At 43.0% G+C, this 25,228-nt stretch overlaps 1 protein-coding gene across 4 annotated transcripts in view; it reads right to left on the reverse strand.

Annotated features, from left to right (window-relative positions):
- Nucleotides 1–25,228, reverse strand: part of CPNE4 (copine 4) — a 199,116-nt gene that overhangs the window by 76,164 nt on the left and 97,724 nt on the right. For all 4 annotated transcript variants that reach the window (XM_080974819.1, XM_080974816.1, XM_080974817.1 and 1 more), the window contains 2 exons: nucleotides 9,066–9,245; nucleotides 3,440–3,511 (listed from right to left, as the gene is read on the reverse strand). In XM_080974819.1, the coding sequence (XP_080830945.1) occupies nucleotides 3,440–3,511; nucleotides 9,066–9,245 (252 nt within the window). The remainder of the gene's footprint in view (nucleotides 1–3,439; nucleotides 3,512–9,065; nucleotides 9,246–25,228) is intronic.

The following is a 25,228-nucleotide window of genomic DNA, read 5'->3' on the forward strand; positions in this document are numbered from 1 at the left end:
CTTAAACTGTGTGTGAGGAGTGGTGGTTTTTGCTTTTGTTACTATGCATTTTTGTGATTTTATATTGTAAACTGCCCTGTGATTCGTGGATGAGGGGCGGTACAGAAATTTTAAAAATGAATGAAATGAGGCACAAATGCCAATATAATTTAAAGCCGGGATATCCCATTTCTGGGCACCATTAATTCAGCCCTGGGGACCCACTCCACTGTCTCTCAAGACAGACAGATGCCAACCAAACAAGGGCACCACTGCTCACCAGACAATGAGCTGAGAGGATGGGGCAGAAGTCTATTTTGTCCATTCTGACAGAATCACGCTGAATAATAAATCTGTTATCCTAGCAATAAGGGCTTCATGGTGTGGAGAATACAGACTTACACATAGCTAAGCAATATCATTACAAGCACTATCCCGAGAGGGAGACAACGTTAAAGTGTGATCCCACTCTCTCACACACTCATGTACACAACTTGAAACTTTTTTTAAATAAAAATGTTTCAGTGAAATTGAGACTGATCCCCTTCACCCCTGTGTATAAGGTAAAGGTAAAGGGACCCCTGACCATTAGGTCCAGTCGTGACCGACTCTGGGGTTGCGGCGCTCATCTCACTTTATTGGTCAAGGGAGCCGGTGTACAGCTTCTGGGTCATGTGGCCAGCATGACTAAGCCGCTTCTGGCGAACCAGAGCAGTGCACGGAAACGCTGTTTACCTTCCCGCCGGAGCGGTACCTATTTATCTACTTGCACTTTGACGTGCTTTTGAACTGCTAGGTTGGCAGGAGCAGGGACCGAGCAACGGGAGCACACCCCGTCGTGGGGATTCGAACCGCCGACCTTCTGATCGGCAAGTCCTAGGCACTGTGGTTTAACCCACAGCGCCACCCGCGTCCCTCTCATGTGTATAAAGGTAAAGGTACCCCTGCCCGTACGGGCCAGTCGTGTCCGACTCTAGGGTTTTGCGCTCATCTCACTTAAGAGGCCGGGAGCCAGCGCTGTCCGAAGACACTTCCGGGTCACGTGGCCAGCGTGATGAAGCTGCTCTGGCGAGCCAGCACCAGCGCAGCACACAGAAATGCCGTTTACCTTCCCGCTATAAAGCGGTACCTATTTATCTACTTGCACTTAAGGGTGCTTTCGAACTGCTAGGTGGGCAGGAGCTGGGACCGAAAGATGGGAGTTCACCCCGCCGCGGGGATTCGAACCGCCGACCATACGATTGGCAAGTCCTAGGCACTGAGGTTTTACCCACAGCGCCACCCGCGTCCCTATCCCCCTGTGTATAGCTGCATATAAAAAAAATATGTGTTGTGTTGTAGGGATGGGCGATAATCAGCTTTTCAACACTGTGATGTATCACCAGCCAAACTTCGCAATACATTGCAATGTTGAAAAGCAGAGGAAGGAACAAGCTGCATTGGGCCTCAGCAGGAGCAATGGTGATTTCACCCTGATGCCTTGCAGGACCAGGGCTGATGGAGCTCGTTCCTCCACGTGCCAGGCAGTGGCTGGAGTCTGTCCACTGACAGCACCAACACGCTGAGGGAGAAATGAGCTGCACTGGCTCTGGCGCCTCATTTCCCCCTTGGTTTGAGGGCCAGAGCACGATGGGGCCTTCACCTATGATATGCCACTGAGTGAAGTTGCCATGGCACTCTGGCCCTCAAACCGGTCCTGGGCGATGTATTGATACATCACCCAGGCCTAGTGTGGAGAAAGGGGATCAGGAGAAGTTTTTCTTCCTTTCTCATAATACTACAGAAGATTCAGTGTAGACAAACTGAGTCAATTTTCCACACACTGCAGAGGTAAACTATGGTATCTGCTCCCACAAGAAGGAGTGGTACCTACTGTGACATTAACATATGAGAGTGCTGGAGGTGAAATAGTTAAACAACTTACCCAATCAGAACCCAAGGGGGTGGAGTCAGAGGGACTATAAAACCAGCTCTGGGAGGGGCGAAGAGGGGAGTTCGTTGGGAGTTGGGTGGTTGGTTGGAGTGGGAGTGAACTGGGATAGAGTCTGTGGGTAGGTTGAGTTAGTGTAGTGAAATAAGCTGAGTCAGGAACAGTTAGGAGCTAGGAAGACAAGTAAATATCTGAGAGGTGGTTTAGTGAGTGAGAGCAGGTGGCAGAAGTTATAGGTCTGGATAGGCAGCCCATGATTGTAATTGACCGATACCGTTTATGAAACCACACGCTTGTTAAACTGCAATAAACAAACAGAAGTTTATGTTCCAATTTAACCCTGACTGGACTCAGTATTGTACCAGGTAGGGCCTGGGTGGTGGCAGCGAGAAATAAAGTGGTGGCACAGGGATCAATAGATGGTGAAACGTCTGGGGACCCTGTGTGATCGCCACACCTATCAAATTGGATGGCTTTTAAAAGGATTAGACAAATTCATGGAGGGCTAGGCTGTCAGCTATCACTAGCCACAATGGCCATGGTCTGCCTCTACCGCCAGAAGCAGAATACCTCAGAATAATTTTGGGGAGAGAGTGATCCTGTGCACATGTCCTGCTCATTGTTTTGCCATCAATATCTGGCTGGGTGCTGCGACAACATGATGCTGGACTAGATGGGCCTTCGGCCTGAGTAAGCAAACACTGGCAACTTCTACTCCCATTTCCACATTTGCTGAAATTCTCCCACATCCCCAAGTGTTTCTGTTCACTTATTTGTTTTAGACAAGTCACTGAACATTTGACTGCTCCTTATAATCTAGACAAAATTACTCTTCCAGGCTCACTGACCAGATGATTCATGCTGATCTCATTTGTTTGATGGGTTTCAGGTCCATGAGAGACATTTAACTAGGTTACAAATACTGACAATATAAATTTTAAACCCCATTAAAATTTCCCTGAGTTTTTAACATTGCATTTTGTGGCCACATGCCCATATTATAATGCTGATTAGATAATTCCTCAAATATTGGGAAACTAAAGAAAATACCTTGGGTTGTATCTGAACTTGGGTTGTAGTGTTACCTATGTATACACAGAAGTCCTATTGAATTCTAGGGTCTTACTCCCAAACAGAGTTAGGATTGAAATCTAAGTTGTTTATACTTTGTTCCTATTGAAATTGGTGCAGATTAAGTTCTTATTGATCTGTCCCACTGATTTCACTGAGACCTAGTGCAATTAAATTTCTGTTGCAACACACTAAAACTGCTAAACCTTTGCAAGCTGGTATATGAAGATTACATTAAAAAGTGCTCATTCATGAGTCTGTTTTTTTTCCTGTTTCCCTGTTTTCATTCCGTGATTTTAAAAAAAACAACAAACCCACAAAACTGTATTTAATTTTTGCATTTGTATTTAAATACATTTTTAAACAATCTGGGTTATAGTCAATGTAAGGAATATTGCATCTTTTTTATTTATAAAAAACATCCTGAGGCAAAAGCAAAGCTTATTCAGATGGACCTACCGTTATGGAAGATTTTCCTGCCGTGTTGCCATGTTTCAATAAAGATTTTGAGAGTTTTCTCTGTGAAACAATCTGCAGGAAATGATAAGAGAGGGTGTTAGAAAATGTATCTAGGTTTGTGATGTAATTTTCCTCTAAGAAATGTATGCACATGTCTCACCAAATAATTCACTAAAACAGAGATAAAGTAATTCCACAGCGCAGGAGATCGCAATCTGGTTTTAAAGGTGAAGGATTAGTGAATGATCTCAAAATAGTTCTTGCACAGAAACTTAGAAGAAACCTAGAATCAAGGTTGCAATTCTGAACACACTTGTTAGTGAGGAAGCTTCAACTAGTACAGTGGAACTTACTTCTGGGCAAAAAAATCCAACATGCATATAGGATTGTTGCCACCTCTGTGACAAATGGGTTTTTCAGTTGTGGCCCCATTTGCGGACTGTGTTTACCAGAGAAGCAATGACTAGCACCTTCCTTCATAGACAGTTTTTTTACTTGTCAGGCTAAGACATTTGAATTAACTCAGGCTTTGGGTGCTGAAGTTAGCCATTACTCTTTTGCTCATCTTTTTGTGGGGTGGGGTAGGACATACCATTTTTACTGTATGGTTGGATGAGCATTTGGGGAATATAAACTGCATGCTGTTTTTAATTTGGTTTTATTTGTTTGCATTCCCTGGTAAGTCATTCTGAGGCTTTTTTAACAAAGCAGCAAGCTGAGGTAAACCGTCATCATTTCCCATGTTCCTGCAGTGCCTTGGTGGGCACATACTTAACTTGTGTCTGTTAGGGGGGAAAGCAGGTATAGATATCATCATCATCATCACCATCATCGTAAAAACAATAACTTTTCAAGTGAAATGGATATCATTTCTAGAAGCTGAAGAAAAGGTGAGCAACCACTTACAGTGGTACCTTGGGTTACATACGTTTCAGGTTACATACGCTTCAGGTTACAGCCTCCGCTAACCCAGAAATAGTGCTTCAGGTTAAGAACTTTGCTTCAGGATGAGAACAGAAATCGTGCTCCGGCGGCGCAGCAGCAGCAGGAGGCCCCATTAGCTAAAGTGGTGCTTCAGGTTAAGAACTGTTTCAGGTTAAGTACGGACCTCCGGAACGAATTAAGTACTTAACCCGAGGTACCACTGTATTTACAACTTCAGAACTTTTTTTGTCTGAGAGTGTGGGCTCATGGTGAGAGGGCAAAAGACTTTCTGAAACTGCTCCTGTTTTTGTTCTAAATGGCCTTTCTTTGTTATCTATGTCATTTTAAATTGTGATTGATATTAATGATGTATTCTTAATTTTAGATTTTGTTATTTATGTGGAAATTGCTTTCCATTTGATTGTGTACATTTTGATGTGTTTTATTTATTGTTTATGACTTTTGTGATGTTGGTAATTATGTAAATCTTGTTATGTTGTAAGCCGCCTTGAGCATTGTTTTAACTGTGGAAAGGCGGCATCCAAATAAAATGATGATGATGATGGTGATGCTCCCTACTCACCTTTTCAGTCATCACCTCCACCTGTTTCATAGTCTGGGCAGCACCAGTGATAATCCTCCTGGTGGTCGCCATTTTTCCCTCACAGGGCATTGCCCTCACTCTGATTTGTCAACTCATGGCATCACCATGAAGCCAAATGAGAGTGAAGGCAATGCCTCAGAACATCCCAAACCGAACAGCACAAATGAACCCTTGCATCTGGAACTAGGGAGAATGGCTTGCAGCTGACAGACATGACCTGGCACCAACACCTCTTGTTTGGGAAACCAATCAGTGGGAGATAATACATTTTGGTCATGCATCTACCTGAAGCTACTTCTGCCTTAAGCCACAGCCTCCGAAGCATCAAATAAAGCAGATATTGCTGCTTTTTGGATTCAGTGTCTGCCCGCATGGCTGGAAGATCGAGGTACCCTGTCAATCTGCAAGCTGTTACAATTATCTGTCATATGCTCACTTAACTTCCTGGGGAGGGGGGAACATGATTGGCACCTATTTTCTTCTCTGGCAACTATGCAATAAATCAAAATGTGCCACAGCTTCAATGGTGGAAGGAAGAACACTATGAAAAAGGTGGGCTGAAAAGCAAAGCTTCATTTATGAGAAGCAAATATCAAATGCAAGACAAACTAAAATGTTTGGGCTTGCTTTAAAAAAAGAGCTCTGTCTCTTGCATTTGAGTACCCATTTTGTCTGAGCTACATTTTCATGCTTCTTTTTTAAAAAAATAGACAAATGGTATGCAAAATGTTTTGCAAAAATATTATGTGCATAATGCATGTAAGAGTCAAGCCCCAACATGATACTAAGTTTCTGCAGCATCATTTTAATGTGTAAGTATTTTTATACAGTGATATGCTCTGTTGTATGTTTCTGCATAGTTTCAAAAACCCGGAGCATATATGCAAGCAATAATACACATAACAGTGTATATAATATGTGAGAATGGGTCATACTGTTAATTGAAGTGGTAAAAAATAATACTTCTTGTTGAAATCAAGGAACAAGACGTGAATTAGAAAAGCATTGTGTGGATTGGCTTGACATTGACATTTTCAGAAAATTCTGTCCCTGATAATGATTCCCCACCTCCACCTTGACCAGCACATTTATATCTTCACAACAACTTTGTGAGGGGGTTGTGCTGGGAGATAATAATAGTAATAATAACAATAATAATACCTTTATTGTCAATGTACAACCTGTGTATAATGAAATTAACCAAGCCTCCCCCCCAACACTCAATCTCATTGTACTCTGTGTGCTTGTCACACAACACACCAACCCCGAAAGTCAGTTGCACTATATTATTTTCTGTTCAGCAGCCTAACAGCCCACGGATAGAAACTGTTTTATCCCACCTTTGTCGCTAGTATTAAGTAGTGGGTTGACAAAGCAGACCACACAGAGATTCCTCCAAGTAGTTCTTTATAAGTAAGCTGGAACTGAACTGAACTGAACTGAACAGCTCAGCCGGCCTGCTTTTATAGGCAGCCGGCTGTCAACATTGTGACAACAACAACCCAGAGTTTCCTGCCTAATTTAACTGATGTGGACCTGAGTGAAAACTATATACATAATACCCCTGGTGGCCAGGGTAGCACTTCAATACATAACAAGCCTGTTGGTACGACTGGTTACCAACTATAACTCCTGCCTCAGGGTAGAAGATTAACCCTGGCTCATTCAACTTCTTGGTTAATTGGGGGAGGGGGTGTCAGCAGTGATTTCACTATCCAATTCTATGACCGACGTTCTGCTTAACAGCATCATATAACCTCCCACCTCTCATTGAGAGCCACTGTTCATAGCAGAGAGAGTGTTGCCCTAGAGAATAAGGTAAAGGGACCCCTGACCATTAGGTCCAGTCGTGACCAACTCTGGGGTTGCGGCGCTCATCCCGCTTTATTGGCCGAGGGAGCCGGCGTACAGCTTCCGGGTCATGTGGCCAGCATGACTAAGCCGCTTCTGGCGAACCAGAGCAGCGCACGGAAACGCCGTTTACCTTCCCGCCGGAGCGGTACCTATTTATCTACTTGCACTTTGAGGTGCTTTCGAACTGTTAGGTGGGCAGGAGCAGGGACCGAGCAACGGGAGCTCACCCCGTCGCGGGGATTCGAACCGCCGACCTTCTGATCTGCAAGTCCTAGGCTCTGTGGTTTAACCCACAGCGCCACCTGCATCCCTTGCCCTGGAGAGAGAGAGGATCAAAAACCCACCCAGCTGTGAAGCTCACTTTAGGACTTATGGTAGGTTGAGAGATTGTGACTGGCCCTAACTTACTTTGCAGGATTGATGTAAGGACAAAATTTGGCGGAGGCCATGTTCACCACTCTGAGCTCCTTTGACGAAGGAGCAAGATAGAATGCAGTCCATAAACAGGTACAAGATGGGATTCATTGCAAACCTTCCAGTAAGAAACCCTGAGAGATTTCTAATGAAGTGTCAAACACTGAGATCTTTGCTCATGAAGTAGCTACATTTTCTTAAATAGCGTGGTTGGAATTATTTTGATGCTTCTGTCACTCACTCGCTCATTTAAAGGAGTGCAGTTCTCGAAGAGTAATTTTGCCACAGCAAATATTTATCACACAGAAATGCGGCTTTTTTGTTCTCCCAGCCACAAGCTGTCAAACAAACGAATAGTAAAATGGATCAATTTGGCAGTTAAATGCCTTCATCATTGCCTTCGACAGTAATGAAAAATTAGGCAATGCAGGGCATCAATTATATAATTGAGAGGAAATCAATTTTTACTGGCATTAAACTGCCCTTTGAATATGCATGCCTCTTAACTAGTCACCTTTTGGAAACGGCCATCAATTATAAATCATGTTTATTGCTTATTTATAGGCATAAAAATCCCCTACCAAGAAAGATCATAAAGACTGCTGGCTTCTAAGCAAGCAAGTTGCAACCAAGCAGAAAACAGATATTAGAAGCTGATGATATATCAAAAATGCAAACAAACAAATATCAGTAGTTCATGGGTCAAGTTTCAAGGAAGATCTCTGATATGACTAAATGAGCACCCTTGGACTGTTAAGTTTGACCTCTTTTGTCTGCATTTTGCAGGCGAAAACTGGCTTTCAGTGGGTCAAAATTAATCTGTCAGACTTATAATACAGTTCTCAGTCTGTACTTTGCTGATCTTCATTAAGATAATGGAAAACTTCCCAGGCTCAACGTCAGATGATAATGGTGCACTTGGGCCCATGCTTGCAAGGGGGTCCAGACTTTGATTTATTTTTATTTTTATTTTTAAGTAAGCCGAGAAGGAAGGTAAATTGGTGCAAAATCTGCAGGCAGCTTTCTAACTTGATTTCTGTGAGATGAACCAGCCTGGCTGGTCCCACCTTTCAGTGCTTTTAGCCAAGCAGTGAAGTCAAAGTTGTGATTGATAAGTGAGATATTTGGACAACCAGTGATAGGAATTACTGGGGTCCAAAAGAGCTGCAGTTTCTCCCTTCCCTTTAGTGTACATTATTATTATTATTATTATTATTATTATTATTATTATTACTACTACTATTACTATTACTATTATTATTTTAATGAGGGTGAAAGAGGAGAGCGCAAAATACGGTCTGAAGCTCAACATCAAAAAAATGAAGAACATGGCCACTGGTTCCGTCACCTCCTGGCAAATAGAAGGAGAAGAAATGGAGGCAGTGAGAGATTTTACTTTCTTGGGCTCCATGATCACTGCAGATGGTGACAGCAGTCATGAAATTAAAAGACTGCTTCTTGGGAGAAAAGCTATGACAAACCTAGGCAGCATCTTAAAAAGCAGAGACATCACCTTGCCGACAAAGGTGTGTATGTTAAAGCACTGGGTTAAGGTGATGGAGCGGTCGGCTCTGGTGCAGTTTCCAAAATAGCTACCTTTTGCAGGGAGGGGTGCGTGTGTAAGCTACTGTACACAGACTGTAACCAGACCGTTGTGAGGAGATGCCTTTGTGTTAAAACAGAATTATAATAACAGCAACGATAAAAAAGCCATCAAATTCAAACCTTCATTTCATCTAGTTCCCACATGGAGAAAGCACAACGAACGAGTTTTGCCAGTAGTTATAGATTTACCCAGAAAGTAATAAGCAGGAAAGCCATGGTTCCTACCTGTCCAAGAGTACATTCCATGCCACCAAGGAAGTCTGCATCCTTAAGCCCATTGTGGTTGCTGCTGATGTCATGGACTTCAAATCGCAGCCGTTGAACCTCTTCAAAATAGAAGTCCACTGTGAAAAGCTTTGAGAAGATGGGATTTATGCAAGTTCGGATCACTTCCGTCCTGTCGACCTGCCAATCAAAATACAGTTTACATGAGTGGGTTTTGTTTTTTCAACTGGAGGAAAAATGACATGTAAAAATCTCTTCCACCAAGTGGAAGAAGGGTCTTAAATTATGGCTGTTTAGCACAACTACTGCTGAAAAATACTTTCTTTAAAACAAAGACTATCAGGACATGAGCCATTTTTGATGGCCTAGGACCCTTGTACCTACGGGACCGCCTCTCCTGGTATGTCCCACGGAGGACCTTACCGTCTTCAAACAAAAACATATTGGAGGTCCCGGGCCACAGAGAGGTTAGGCTGGCCTCAACCAGAGCCAGGGCTTTTTCGGCTGTGGCTCCGATCTGGTGGAACGCTCTGTCACAAGAGACTAGGGCCCTGCGGGACTTGACATCTTTCCGCAGGGCCTGCAAGACAGAGCTGTTCCACCAGGCCTTTGGCCAGGGCACAACCTGACCCCCTCCTTTGGCAATCCTCACAGAGCCCAATGGTTGCCATTAATCTGATTTGAACTGATTTTATAATGAAATGATTGTAGAATGTTGTATCATTTTACTGTTGTTAGCTGCTCTGAGCCCAGCTTTGGATGGGGAGGGTGGGATATAAATAAAATTTTATTATTGTTGTTGTTGTTGTTGTTGTTGTTTTGGGCCTTGCTAAAATAGGTTTGGTGAAGTTTTAAACCAGCCTTCACCAATGTGGTGCCCTCAACAGGTTTCGTACTACAACTCCCATCAACTGTAATCCAAAGTATCTGGGAGGTGCAAGGTTGCTGAAGCCTAGCTTAAAGGTTCATACTTTTCAGAAAAACAAATAAAGTCATTGGGGTGTTCACATGCTACATTCAGTGAGTGTACAGTCTGTGTACCTGCATACCCAACAGTTCAGCTGTACACTTGTTCAGTTATTCACATGTAATGTTCAGCAAGTGCACAGTCTGTGCACCTGTGCACACAATAGTTGAGTTCTACACAACTATGAACAAGCACACCCTCTTTCACACAAGCACTTGCACGTGTACAGACAGCTTGTCCCTGTGTCCAGCATAATGTGTGAACACACCTATTAGTGGAAATAAAACAGCATGCAGATGGGTAGAATTTCTTCATTAATAGACAGCAAAGGAGATGAGCTTAGGCAAAATTTTATCATCTGAACATTTGGGATACATAAAAGATGCAGGATTGATCGCTGATTTGCACATGCAAATCAGATGTTTCATTCCTTGCCAACCTGCAGATGAACATGTAAACAGTGAAAGGCTTTATGTTGTAAATTCAGCAAAGGCTAGTCAGAATAAGCTATTCCCATAGAAAGTGATGGCACAGGACTCAGTTGAAACAAAAACAAGTCCCAACAATTTGCAAATGGGCTCAAGGTGGGACTAGATGTGATGAAGAACATGGGATGGCTGCCAAAAATGGCAGCCTCATTTTCAGTTCTTCATCTTCTCCTCTGTAGTACAGTATGTACTAATGGGAGCATGTGACATGATGTCGCAAGTAGGACTTTCTCCTGCCTCCCACCACATTACACATCATCATCTGCTTCTGGGAGGGAAAAGCAAATTACTCTAGATACCAGAACAAAGAGGGAAGTAGTCAGGGAAGCTCAGGAGAGAGAATCCTTCTCTGCCCCCATACACCCCAGCTGCCTCAGGGCATCTGTCTCCCAGCTCCACCCGGTATGACAGCCGAGACCCTGCCTGCCTGCGCGTTGTCTCGCCAGAGCGGTGCATGCTTATCTCCTGCTTGGACTACTGCAATGCACTTCTGTGTGGGGCCACCTTTGAAGGTGACTCGGAAATGACAACTAATCCAGAATGCGGCAGCCAGAATGGTGACCAGGAGCAGCCGCTGAGACCATATAACATCCACATTGGCTCCCAGTATGTGTCAAACAGATGGATAACTACATGCCTTTTGGAGGATATATGAAGGCACGGAAGTTTCTAGTGGTTGAGGTTTTGTTGTGTTTTTAATATTTTGTTGGGAGATGCCCAAAAGGGGTCACCCAGTCAGATGGGTGGCATATAAATAATAAAATTATTATTATTCTGAGAAGATAAAGCTGAATTTCTTTGAACTGGAACTTAACTTATATTATAATTTTTATTGTTAATGTCTGTAATGTCGCTTGTATTGTCTGTTTTATTATTCAATCAAACAAAACGATATAACAAACCATAGTTAAGCAAGCCATGGTTTATAAACCAACAACAAAAAAAGAAAAAGAAAAAGGACATTCTTGTTGAGTGTTTCTGGTGTCACGGTCCTGTTCCTCATCAACGTCTCATTCCCCCCTTAGTCGTGACCTGCTGGATTCTGCCTACTGTGCTTGAGGAAGGAAGATCAGAGAGCTTTCACTCTGTGAATCACGCCTGCAAATGCTGTGAAGGTGGAATCAATCATAACAGCTCTCCATGGTCTGAGGCCTTTCAAGAAAGCACCACTCAAACCCAACGACAGTAGCTTTTCACAAGCTTTAGATTTTGACCGAAGAATTGATTGAAGGTCGAAGCAGAAATATGGTCTTAGCAGACTTTAGGCTTTCATGACCGACAGCACAATCCTATGTTTGTCTACTCAGAAGTAAGTTGCACTATATTCAAGCCATCTCATTTCCTAGCAAGTGTCCACTGCCATATAAAAACTTAAAGAACTTGTGACCAGGATACAACATATCACCTATCCCTATACTGACCCAGTCTGCCACTAACATCATTGGGAGATGCCCTGTCACCTTGTAATATTATGGAAATGGTCCTTCTCTGTAGCGTCACCAAGACCCTGGAATACCACCGCTCATGCCATTTTGAATGTGGCATGTTTCAGACACCTTTTAGAAGTGTATTTCTTTGTTCTTTGATCATCAATTATTTCCAGATTGTGCTACTCAGTAATGAGAGCCAGTATTTTACTATATTTTGAAACTATGTATCTCTTAGATGACATGCACATTCCTGAAATGTTCCATTTTGTTTTGTTTTGAGAATCTGAACCATTTTTAGATCTTAAAAAAAGTTTTAATATTGACAAATATAAATATAAATATAAACATAAATATATATTTTAGCTTTGCAGATTTGTGATTGTATACTCTCTTGTATGCTTCTTGGAGATTATTTCTGTGAAGCAAGACACACATATTTGAAAGAAATTATGTGCATTAAAAATCATTAAATGTCCATTCCTAAATATTGATTAAATCTGAGAACCCTAAGAGAGAAAACCCTGAATGTGGCTGTGGAGAGCAGTGCTATTTTTAGGACTAATGGAAATTAACAAGATGAAACTTTCCAGGCAGCAATAACTTATATGAGATTCTAACAGAAGCACAAAGTAATTTACACTTCACTTGGTAGATCATGAGTAAGTTTGGCTTTTTATTATTAACTCTGCTTTCACACCACTTCATCTCCATTCCACAAATGGTCAGAAAGGTCACCAGGTTTTAGAGCTATTGCTTTCACATTGACTGACGTCTGAGAATAGTGATGAGTAGCTCATGTGAAGCTCATGTGAGCCAGTGTGGTGTAGTGGTTAAGAGCGGTAGACTCGTAATCTGGGGAACCGGGTTCGTGTCTCCGCTCTTCCACATGCAGCTGCTGGGTGACCTTGGGCTAGTCACACTTCTCTGAAGTCTCTCAGCCCCACTCACCTCACAGAGTCTTTGTTGTGGGGGAGGAAGGGAAAGGAGAACGTTAGCCGCTTTGACACTCCTTAAAGGGAGTGAAAGGCGGGATATCAAATCCAAACTCTTCTTCTTCTTCTTCTTCTTCTTTTTTCCAGTATAGTGTTGGAATGTCCCAGGATTCGGGCACTAACCTAATTGTTTCAAATCCCCGCTATGCTCCAGGCATGAGTTATCTAGGCTGCAATCCTAGACCTCTGCCTTGTAAATAAGCCCACATGACTTTTCATGCATGACAAACTACACCTGCTGAAATGGTGGTGAGCTTGGCATGGTGCAAGGACAGCAGCGGAGTCAATCTGGCACTCCCATTGCTGTGTTTGCTCAGCGCCAGCTTCTGCCACCTTGCCCTCCTCCTCTCGGTAAACACAGCAACACAGCAGATGGGAGGCCAGTTGCCCTGTAGCTCTCTCCATGCAGCCACCCATCCCCAATGATGGAGGCCCTTTCATGACACCCCAATTCAGCTGCCTCTCTCTGCTTAATAGTAGAGCTGACCCTGTGCTGTTGTTGTTAAAATCTCTGTATCACCCTTCATCCAAAGATCCCAGGGCGGTTCACAGCAGAAAATGAGAATACAGTGGTACCTCAGTTTATGTACTTAATTCGTTCCAGAGGTCCGTTCTTAACCTGAAGCTGTTCTTAACCTGAAGCACCACTTTAGCTAATGGGGCCTCCTGCTGCTGCCGCGCCGCCGGAGCACGATTTCTGTTCTCATCCTGAAGCAAAGTTCTTAACCTGAAGCACTATTTCTGGGTTAGCGGAGTCTGTAACCTGAAGCGTATGTAACCTGAAGCGTATTTAACCCGAGGTAAAGGGACCCCTGACCATTAGGTCCAGTCGTGGCCGACTCTGGGGTTGCGGCGCTCATCTCGCTTTATTGGCCGAGGAAGCCGGCGTACAGCTTCCACGTCATGTGGCCAGCATGACTAAGCCGCTTCTGGCGAACCAGAGCAGCGCACGGAAACGCCGTTTACCTTCCCGCCGGAGCGGTATCTATTTATCCACTTGCACTTTGAGGTGCTTTCGAACTGCTAGGTTGGCAGGAGCAGGGACTGAGCAACGAGAGCTCACCCCATCACTGGGATTCGAATCACTGACCTTCTGATCAGCAAGTCCTAGGCTCTGTGGTTTAACCCACAGCGCCACCCGCGTCCCGAGGTACCTGAGGTACCACTGTACAAAAAATAAAATAAAAACAAAACAAAAACAAACCACCACTTAAATTTGGGATATTATCATCTATTTTATTCTCAGGCTACCACATCACTACTTTGCTCCATATATATTTGTTCTTACAGAACAAGATACTACTACAGCATTTCAGAAATAGCCCTGCATAATTTCTAGAGCTTTCTCTTACACACGCACACACCCCTCTGCAGTCCGATCATTTTTCTTCTGCTGAGAAGGCCTTTACATTCTCTGAGCTACTGCTTTAACTAATCATTAGGTACTTGATATTCTTGAGTGAGGTGCCTTTCAAGTGCATTCAAATGTACTTCTTCAGAGAGGTCCAGAATTTTGAGGCTGATCCAGCTGCTGTAAGAAGTGTGACTCTCCATTAAAATATGAAATGAACAGCAGACTTTTTTTTTAGGTCATTCAGTTTCACTGGGAAGGAAATACATGAAGTAGAATACATAAGCTATTTGAATTCTATGCTTCACTTTCCCCATAATTCAGTTAATGTACTTCTCTTCTTTTAGTTTTGATGATATGCCAATACCCTGCCCACACTAGTTCTATCTGTCTGTTTATCTATCTGCATACACACACACATATGTATTATGGAAAGTTGTTCATGATACATTTCAACATCTCTTAAGATAGAATAGCTAAATTTTGCAATCCTGACATCAAGGAGTAGGTTTCTACCGACGTTTGGACACATTTGGACACCATTTTGAATCAAGATGACAGGCTGAACCTTTCATAATTGCACTGCTTTGAACCACTGATTTCAAGACTGCACTAGTTTTTCAGTTTACCAGCACACCCATGAAGAAGACTCATGACTCAACTTACTACAGTGGTACCTCAGGTTAAGTACTTAATTCGTTCCGGAGGTCCGTACTTAACCTGAAACTGTTCTTAACCTGAAGCACCACTTTAGCTAATGGGGCCTCCTGCTGCTGCCGTGTTGTTGGAGCGCAATTTCTGTTCTCAGCCTGAAGCAAAGTTCTTAACTGGAGGTAATATTTCTGGGTTAGTGGAGTCTGTAACCTGAAGTGTATGTAACCCGAGGTACCACTGTATTATTATTATTATTATTATTATTAGTTTGACCAAACTGCGGGAGGCAGTGGAAGACAGGAGTGCCTGGTGTGCTCTGGTCCATGGGGTCATGAAGAGTCGGACATGACTAAACAACAACAAAAATTATTATTATTATTATTAGAATTTATATACCGCCCTATACCGGGAGGTCTCAGGGCAGTTCACAGAACAAAATCAAAATATAAAACCACAAAATATATAATCAAAATAAAAACAAATAAACTTACATTGTTTAAACGGTTATATTTGTTACATATAACAATTTAGAAGATCTGCCACAAAGCAAATAAAGCTAATCATAGGAGTCCAGGCAGGTGAGGCTGTCATAAAAAGGAATTAAATCCCTTCCCACTGGACATGTTAACAGCTGCAGCCTGTGGCCATGCAGAAACGGACTCTTCCTCTTTGCTGGGTGAACTTGGGTTATGTGGATCTGACAGGCGCACCCTGGCGCCACTGTCCAGCATTCACCAAGGTGCGCATACCAAGTCTAAAGGGAACTCCCATGGACCACCTTTTACACACCAGTGAAAATGGTAAAGATGTTATTTTATTAGAGTGGGAAACCAAAGATGAAGAGGTGAAATCAGTTATGATTAAATGGGCTCAGGATGTGGGACACAACATTCAACTGGAAAATTGGGAAAAATTGTGGAAAGTTGATATAAAATTCACAGATCGCATACTATTAAGAGAGAATTACATGAAAATGATGTATAGATGGTATATCACACCTTTTAGCCAAATTTATGCCTTCAGAGAAACAAAAATGAAGATGAACCGTCTTTGGACTCTTGCATTCTCACCATATTTACATCTTACGAGCAAACACTGCAAGATTTACATTCTTTCAAGCCTCCTTACTTTGGATGTTCCTTGGTCCCAATGGTCCCAATGAAAACAACATCTGTGCAATTTAGAACTTAACTACTTATAATTATATTAACATTGTAATAATTATTGTTATAACATAAACACTGCTGAATGAAGGGGTTGTTCACCTTACTGAGGATCCAGAAAGTGATCTGTTCAGAATACAGAACGAGACTCTTCAATTACTTTTTTTTTTTTAAGGTTTTTGTGATTGGAAATGCCTTTAAGGTAGACAAACAACAGTCAATATTAATCAGGGGTGGCATCGTTAAATAGTATATTATTTTTTTGAAGCTATGTTTACTCACAGCAATCAAGACTGCTAAATTCTGAGAAGTCACATTTTGATGAATGATTTCAGCTTCATTCACTTAAGAAATTTTAACACTTAACAATCAAGCTGAAGGAAAGAAGTGATTTTTTTTTTAAATAAAAAAATCCAAACAGTAACTTGTAAACAGGTTTGTCTATCAGAAGATAGAAGAGAACAAACAATGGATTTATTTATTTTTAAATGATGCCCTCACATCATAGCTGCAGATGCCTGGAAATAAATAACTTTAATTTTCTTTGAATATAGTGATGCTGTTTCTATGAAGATCATTATCTGATCTTCTTACATCGGTGTGTTAACCTCATTACATCGTTCCTGTAATTTGCCACTTAATGAATTGCCTATAAATAGCAATCCAATAAGGCATTTGATGCTGCTAAAGATCTCCTAATGTATACGCTTGGGTAAGCAAAGCATGATTAATACTCATGCTCAGAGATGGGTTTATGAATCATATCAATTGATACAGATCCAGTGCAGCTGTCAGTTTAAGAAATCTTTCTGCTAATGACATGCTCTTAATGAAAGATTTATTAATTCACTTTCAATGGTATAATGCAAATGGCAAATCAATTATGTCACTGAGGCATTAAAAAGATAGGGGACCCAACAGGGTTCCCTTTGAGTCTCTCTGCCGTAAGTGAAAGTTTTGAGATGAAGCCTGCACTTCTGCATGCTGAGGTCCCATTGGATCAGATTCCATACCCAGTTACACATTTTGTTCTGTATTTGAAATATACTCGGAGTTGAGAGTGGATTTCATGCTCTTTATTCAGCTCATAGTGGTGAGGAGGAATAAGAAGAAGAAGAGAAGAGTTTGGATTTGATATCCCGCCTTTCACTCCCCTTCAGGAGTCTCAAAGCGGCTAACATTCTCCTTTCCCTTCCTCCCCCACAACAAACACTCTGTGAGGTGAGTGGGGCTGAGAGACTTCAAAGAAGTGTGACTGGCCCAAGGTCAGCCAGCAGCTGCATGTGGAGGAGCGGGGAAGCGAACCCGGTTCCCCAGGTTACGAGTCTACCGCTCTTAACCACTACACCACACTAGCACCACACTGGAAGTTCCCCCACAATATCTGCTTTATATACATTATTTACACAATGGGCTGCACGTGATTGGCTAATTCCGGGGTTCTCCTGTGGGCCAATCAGGTTGTGGATTCACTTCCACCTGGAGATGGATTGGGTGGCTCCTGCGAACCAATCATACTGCTGCATTGTTCTAGGACCAATCAGACTGCTACATTCTGAATCCTATTGTTCTAGGACCAATCAGACTGCCGCATTTTGGATCCTATTCAACTCAGTACATAACAGTATTTTAGCCGCTATCCTTAGCATCTGCAACACTGCTCCTATTGTTAGAGTTACCATGGATCTCTACATTGTTATCGGAACATAAGAAGGGTGATCAGGCCAAAGACTCTTCCCAGTTTAACATCCAGCAGATACCGGTAGGAAGCCCACAAACAGGACATGACTGTAGACATAACCTTTGGTATTCAGAGGCATAGGTCTATACATAGCCATCCTAGCTAGTTGCTTCCCCTTGCTCTGTCCCATAGGAGAACTGTGATGTTAGCCGTTCTTGCCTGCTACCACCAGTCCAATCAGAAACATGAGTGGGTTGAACACTGCTTACAAACCCTCAATCTGTTCCCACTCTAAGGCCATGCCATCTGGCTCCCAATGCCTGGCACATTTATCACTCCCACCTCTCCTTTCCTCTCTTCTCCATATGCATACAGTTCAGCTAAACCACAAGTAGACAACAAGGTGTCCTCCACATGTTGTTGGACTACAATTCCCAGCACCCACAACTATTGGCCATGCTGGCTAGGGCTGATGGGAGTTGAAGTCCCAACAACATCTTGAGAGGACTACATTGGCTACCCTTTAGTTAGGTACACATGAATTGCCAGGTGGCACTCAAAGAGGGTTTTGGTTTGTATTATAAATTACGCCATGCATTCCATAAAGTAGACCTTAAGTGTTCATAATAATAAAATGATTGGCCACATTTTCTTCATTCCCCACAGTATCAAGTTTGGCACCTTAAATAGTGCTTAATCACTTAGCCTCAGTTGTTCGGGGCACAAGGAGAGTGGGGTTCAATTTAAATGAAACTTAAGAAAAGCCAAGTATTCCACTCCACTTGGCTGAAATGACAGTCAGAACTGGGCTGCCCAGATCCATCTGGCACCTTTGAAATTGCTCAACTCAACACAATCTAGTGATATTTTCAAATACAGAAGGGTTTATACTTGAAGAGAAAACTCCTTAATAGCTTAGGTCAAACACTCAGCCTTTAATATCTTGGGAACTGGCAGCTGCCTCGAGAGAGCCAATCCATCAAAGGAGGAGCAGCAAAAAGCCAAAAACATAGAAGATAGTGTGCAGGAAAGCATTCCATATTTTTAGAACCTATTGCCTGGCTTTTCAAAACTTATTTTTCAGGGGCAATATCAAACCATATTTTTCAATAAGTGTCGGCTGGATAGAAAACGATTTGTTAAGGATAACTTTATTGGCCAAAGCCCCTCTAACATTACTTTGTAACTGGTCTTAAGATTCATGGGTTGTATCCAATGCTAGTCATATTCAGAGTATGGCTCATTCATTTCAATAGGTCTACTCTAAGTATAATGTAGTTGGATACAACCCATTGATGGGATCAGGGACCCTTTTGTTTGCAAAGCTCTACTGCTGAGTTGCAAAACTCTGAAGGGCACCAGGTTGAAGGAGGCTGGTGTAGATGAAGCAGTGATCTGTCTCCATATAACAGCAGCTTAAACAATTTCAGGTGCATGTTCAGTGAGAAACAATAACCCTTTCTTAAAAAATAAAGGCATATCTCCGCTATGAGCTATGCACCTAACCATTCTTTAAATCACATGTCTGCATAACATTTGACGTACACTGAACATGTACATAACTGAAGCAGCCCTGAATCCTTGGGCCTTCTGTGCAGCGGCATGTAAAGCTTATGAAAACTGTTGAGTGCTGGAAAATGAACAGGGAGATGAAAGTGCTACCTTTAAGCTTTCAAGCTAAGATTCAGAGTACGATCCAGAACTGGATATAATGCAAAGAGAAGAGGAGTGAACAGAACATCTTTTCTAACGCCAAAAAGCCTCTGCTGGTTGTTTTTTTTTTTACTCTCCGACCCCACTGTACATTTAAAAAAAGAAAAAGAATCTAGTCATACAAAAAAAAGTACAATGAAGCAAAATCATCTTGATCATTGAGGACTCCTGAAAAGAAGAGGATAATGCAAAGGGAGAAAGGTCTTTATTTTAAAATAGCAGTGCAGTTTGCATTAATTCAGTCCGTTTGAACTCAATCTGTTTGAATCTCTTCCATTCAAATTCTGCACGGAGGATGTGGACATGAATACAAAAAAAGCTGTGGCCTGCGGCATCCTCAGGCAGTATTGGTCAATGATCAAGGGTCCCGTCAGGACTGGGATTGTCTCCTGCAGCAATCCTGTTGAATATCATCCTTCCTTTCTACTCCCAGGAAGGAAGATGAAAGTTTATCTCCCAGTGCAAAGACCTCTTTCAGGTTTGCAACAAGGCATTAAAAAAACCCCTCCCCATGCACTCAGGCCCCTCATCCCTGCAATTTTAAATTGTTTTAACAAATCCAAAGCATGTTAATGGCACCCATCTAATGCAGGAGTCAACAACACAGTGCCCGCAGGCACTCGTGCACCTTCCCTGGTGCCCACAGGGTCATCTCCTCTTGCTGAAATTAGCTCCAAATAATCCTTCTATCACAGCCAACAGAAAAGGTTGTGGCATGTGCTTGGTGGCAGGGGTGCTCATGACAGTTCCTCCAGTTTGCAAATGTGCCCACCCATTATGTACTAAGCTTGGATCCTAGAACAATAGGCAAGTAGGATCCTAGAATGCAACAACCGATTGGCTTGCAGGAGAAGACCAATCAGGCTCCAGGAGGAAGTTAATCAGCCTATTAGGCTGGTGGGATCCTAGAATGCAACAACTGATTGGCCTGCAGGAAAAGACCAATCAAGCTCCAGGAGGGAAGCAGAATCAGCCAATCAGACGGGACTCATTGTGTAAATAATGTATATAAAAGCCTGAGGTTTGGGGGGCAATTAAATCACTGTTTCACAAGCTGCAATAAAGAGCATGAAATCACTACAGCAGTCCGAGTATATTTCACCACTGGACCCAAAGGTTTGACAGCCCCTGATAACAAATGTAGCATGTGGTTTGGGTGGCCTGAGTTTTACAACTAATAAAACTTCTGCAGCTTACTTGGATGTTGTGGATTACACCATTGGCTATGGATCTTCATATAACTGACCCCAAACACCCACTTAAAATGAGGATGGGGACCATCCAATGGAGCATGAAAAGCTTGGCCATTATTTTGCTAACCCTCTCCCCCTATAGAATCATAGAATTGTAGAGTTGCGAGAGACCCAAAGGGCCATCTAGTCCAGGGGTGAGCAAACTTTTTCAGCAGGGGGCGAGTCCACTGTCCCTCAGTCCTTGTGGGGGCCGGACTATATTTTGAAAAAATATATGAACATATTCCTATGCCCCACCAATAACCCAGAGATGCATTTTAAATAAAAGGACACATTCTACTCATGTAAAAACACGCTGATTCCCAGACTGTCCACAGGCCGGATTGAGAAGGAGACTGGGCCGCATCCGGCCCCCGGGCCTTAGTTTGCCTACCCATGGGTTAGAGCTGGGGTCAGCAAACTTACCATGCCTTGGGCCGGTGTCTCCAGCGCCGATTGTGTGTGCCCATACGCGTGCGCACAAGCTATTTCCAGTGCTCCTCCGACCCGGAAGTGGGCAGCAGTGCAACGCCGGTAAGAGCAGGTGGTGGCAGTGGGCAGCGGGGGTCACTGTGGGCCAGATAAACAAGTCCCTCGGGCCTTATCCGGCCTGCGGGCCTTAGTTTGGGGACCCCTGATCTAGTCCAAACCCTTGCAAAGCAAAAATCTCAGCTAAAGAATCCATGACATATGGCCATCCAACTTCTACTGAGCCCACCTCCTTCAGAGGTAGTCCATTCCACTGTCCAACAGCACTTATCCTCAGAAAAGTTCTTCCTAAAGTCCTTCCTATTTCTATTCATTCATATAATTAACTCACCAGCAGCCCTTTCTCCTAAGGTTTTAAACAGGGAGAGAGGCATCACCGGCTTGGCACCTTGATCCCACTGACAATATCATTTGGCACCATCTAGGGTCATTTACTGCTAGCTGCGAGAAATGGCATTATTTTACACTGTGACATTACCTGAAATAAGAAGACGAGACTAATGCACTGGCCTGACTGGAAAAGAACAAAGGTGTTTGGAAGAATGACACAAGTGGGCAGAACCTTTCCTGATCAAATCTGTGCAGCGCATTGTTCAGTTCAGGATCTTTTTGCCAGTCATCCTGAATAAAATAAAAAAAAACACCCCAGGAAATGACAGAATAATTAACACAGACAAAACTGTGCTATCTGCTTTCAAACACAGAGAAGCCTAACACGAAAGATCCCATCAGCAACATCAAATTTCTAATGCAGCACGGGGAAATGCAATAAACGCGCAACCCCCCCAAAAAAACCCCCACACATTTGGACTTCAAACAATCTTTTTCATTCCCTGCAAATCCAATCCCTTTACACTTGTTATTAATAAGAGAGAACCACGGTTTCTAACAGCTTCTTTCTATTATTTCTTCATAGAATAGTCTCTCCCTCTCATCAGTCTGAATCAGATAATGCTGCTGAGGAGATTAGGGAGACGTTATCCACACGAAAGTGAAAAACAAGGATGAGCAAAAATAAAAGTACAGTGGTACCTCAGGTTAAGTACTTAATTCGTTCCGGAGGTCCGTTCTTAACCTGAAGCACCACTTTAGCTAATGGGGCCTCCTGCTGCCGCCACGCCGCCGGAGCCCGATTTCTGTTCTTATCCTGAAGCAAAGTTCTTAACATGAAGCACTATTTCTGGGTTAGCGGAGTGTGTAACCTGAAGCGTATGTAACCTGAAGCGTATGTAACCCGAGGTACCACTGTAATGAAACTGTTAAATCTGTTTGTAACGCATTTGAGAGCAGGCATTGAGAAAGGTACGCTATCAGGTGTTCAGAACAATCTGGGAAAGATGCTGCAATTTAGTGGTATGAATACATGGATGCCCAAAGGGTAAACAAGCACAATTGAATAACAGCAACCTTAATCTCAGATAGCCTTAAGGCAGGCTTCCTCAAACTCGACCCTCCAGATGTTTTGAGACTACAATTCCCATCTTCCCTGACCACAGGTCCTGCTAGCTAGGGATCATGAGAGTTGTAGGCCAAAAACATCTGGAGGGCTGAGTTTGAGGAAGCCTGCCTTAAGGTCTCCAACGAGACTTACAGGTTTCTGCAGTGGTGCTAAGAAGAATTCCCTAGTCCCCAGAAGGAGGCAGCCTACTCTACTTAAGGAGCAGGGTCATGTTGCAGTGACTGATCTCCATTTTCCTTGTTTTCCTTTGAAATTCATTTTGAAAGGCTAGAACTCCACATTATTAGCTTTGCAAGAGCTTTTATTAACCACTCCTTGTAATTATCAATCAATCAATCAATCAATCAATCAATCAATCAATCACCTTCCACACAGGCCTCAGGGCAATGCACAAAATACAAGCAGTTGAAAACAACACAGAAAATAAAATCAGATGAATATGAAAACAATATAAAGTAGACACCAATGGCAGAGACTTATTCATCCATCTGGATAAGTTTGTTGGAACAGAAATGTCTTCAATTGTTTCCAGAAAGTGCAGGCATTTTGGCACCAAAGGCAGAAAGTTCCAACAACTGCATTTCCCTAGGAGTAAAAGTACAATAAAAAGAGGTTCGCTAGCAATTTACTGCCCTTTCATGACAACAATCAAAACCTGCTGCCTGAGGCAGTCACTCCAGTCTGCCTAATGATAGGGCCAGTGCTTTGTGCTGCCCACTCACCTGCACTATTGTCGTCCATGCAACAGCACCTGGCTTTGGATGACATACGACAAAAGGTGACCTTTTATTTCTATTTGTGAAAAATAGCAGCGGTATTCATTCTTCCTATTATTTTACCCCCTTCTACATGTCTTTCCATAATGCCATCCTAATTGGTCCACCTGTGGATATCAATCAAGCACTTTTCTAACTCAGTCGAAGTCCATTACACTTGATTAAGAGAATGAGCCCCATCTAGTATGAAGACAAATGTTGACATTTATTACACCATCCCGTATCCACGGTTAAGGCATATTATGTTCTCAGCGCCTTTCCATTACTATTCAAATGGATTTTAAAAATGCTCTCTAATAGCCATATTGCAGAAAGTGCTGTACAATCATCTGGATGCCTTCAGCCACATAATCCATGGCAGGCGAAAGTTTAATGTACCTTCTGGCATGTGGGCTGTTTATCTACATTTCAAAATCAATTTAGGGAAGGAGAAGCTTGCTTCTAATCCACTTTGGGATTGGGATCAAAGTCATTTAGGCCTTTCCCATCAAAAGGCATTTTAGAAAGATTAACACCCAAAAATGTGGTTCCGTTGGCTTCAAACCATAATTTGCTGGGGAAAAAATCTTTTTTTTCTTCTTCAAGAAAACAGTGCCAAGAAACCATTTAGGACATTTTAGGTTCTACGACACTGAAAAAGCTAAACTGTCAGAGTGCCAGGAGGGTGATGATCCTACAGCAGGGGTAGACAATGTGTTGCCCTCCAGATTTGAACCAAACAACCCTTCAAGTAGAGGGTGTCCTGAAATAGAGGTTATGGCCACCCTGTGTCTTCTCCACACAGTGCTCCAGGCTTTTCAAAGGGATTACTGCTTCTAGTCCAGTTAAAACATATACCGTATTTTTCGCCCTATAGGACGCACTTTTTCCCCTCCAAAAATGAAGGGGAAATCTGTGTGCGTCCTATGGGGCGAATACAGGCTTTCGCTGAAGCTTGGAGAGCGAGAGGGGTCAGTGCGCACTGGCCCCTCTCGCTCTCCAGGCTTCAGGAAGCTATCAGCAAGCCTGGAGAGCCCGTGGGAGTTGCTGCAGGGCTCCCTAGGCTGCGGATAGCAGCCTGTCGCCCGGCGCGTGGGGCGCCCTGAAGCCGAGCACCCCACGTGCCGGGCAGACATCGGCCAGCCCCACAAGCTCGGGGGACAGCTGGGAGGCACAGCGCCGCCATACCACTGTTCCCCGACCTGGTTTTGGGGGGGAAATAAAGGGAAAATTTTTTTCCCTTTATTTCCCCCCTAAAAATCTAGGTGCGTCCTATGGGACGGAGTGTCCTATGGGACAAAAAATACGGTAGAACCATTAGTTGGGAGAGAGCAACCAATGTGACTGCATTGTTTTATACTTTATAATATGACCATATAGTCATATTATAGGTCCGTATAGTTAAAGCTATGGTTTTCCTAGTAGTGATGTATAGAAGTGAGAGCTGGACCATAAAGAAGGCTGATCACCGAAGAATTGATGCTTTTGAATTATGGGGCTGGAGGAGACTCTTGAGAGTCCCATGGACTGCAAGAAGATCAAACCTATCCATTCTGAAGGAAATCAGCCCTGAGTGCTCACTGGAAGGACAGATCCTGAAGCTGAGGCTCCAATACTTTGGACACCTCATGAGAAGAGTAGACTCCCTGGAAAAGACCCTGGTGTTGGGAAAGATTGAGGGCACAACAGAGGACGAGATGGCTGGACAGTGTTCTCAAACTGCCAACGTAAGTTTGACCAAACTGCGGGAGGCAGTGGAATAAAACAATGCAAGTACATAAGAATATGA

Source organism: Podarcis pityusensis (genome assembly GCF_964106645.2).
Source record: "Podarcis pityusensis genome assembly, chromosome: 12".
NCBI classification, from domain to species: Eukaryota; Metazoa; Chordata; class Lepidosauria; order Squamata; family Lacertidae; genus Podarcis; species Podarcis pityusensis.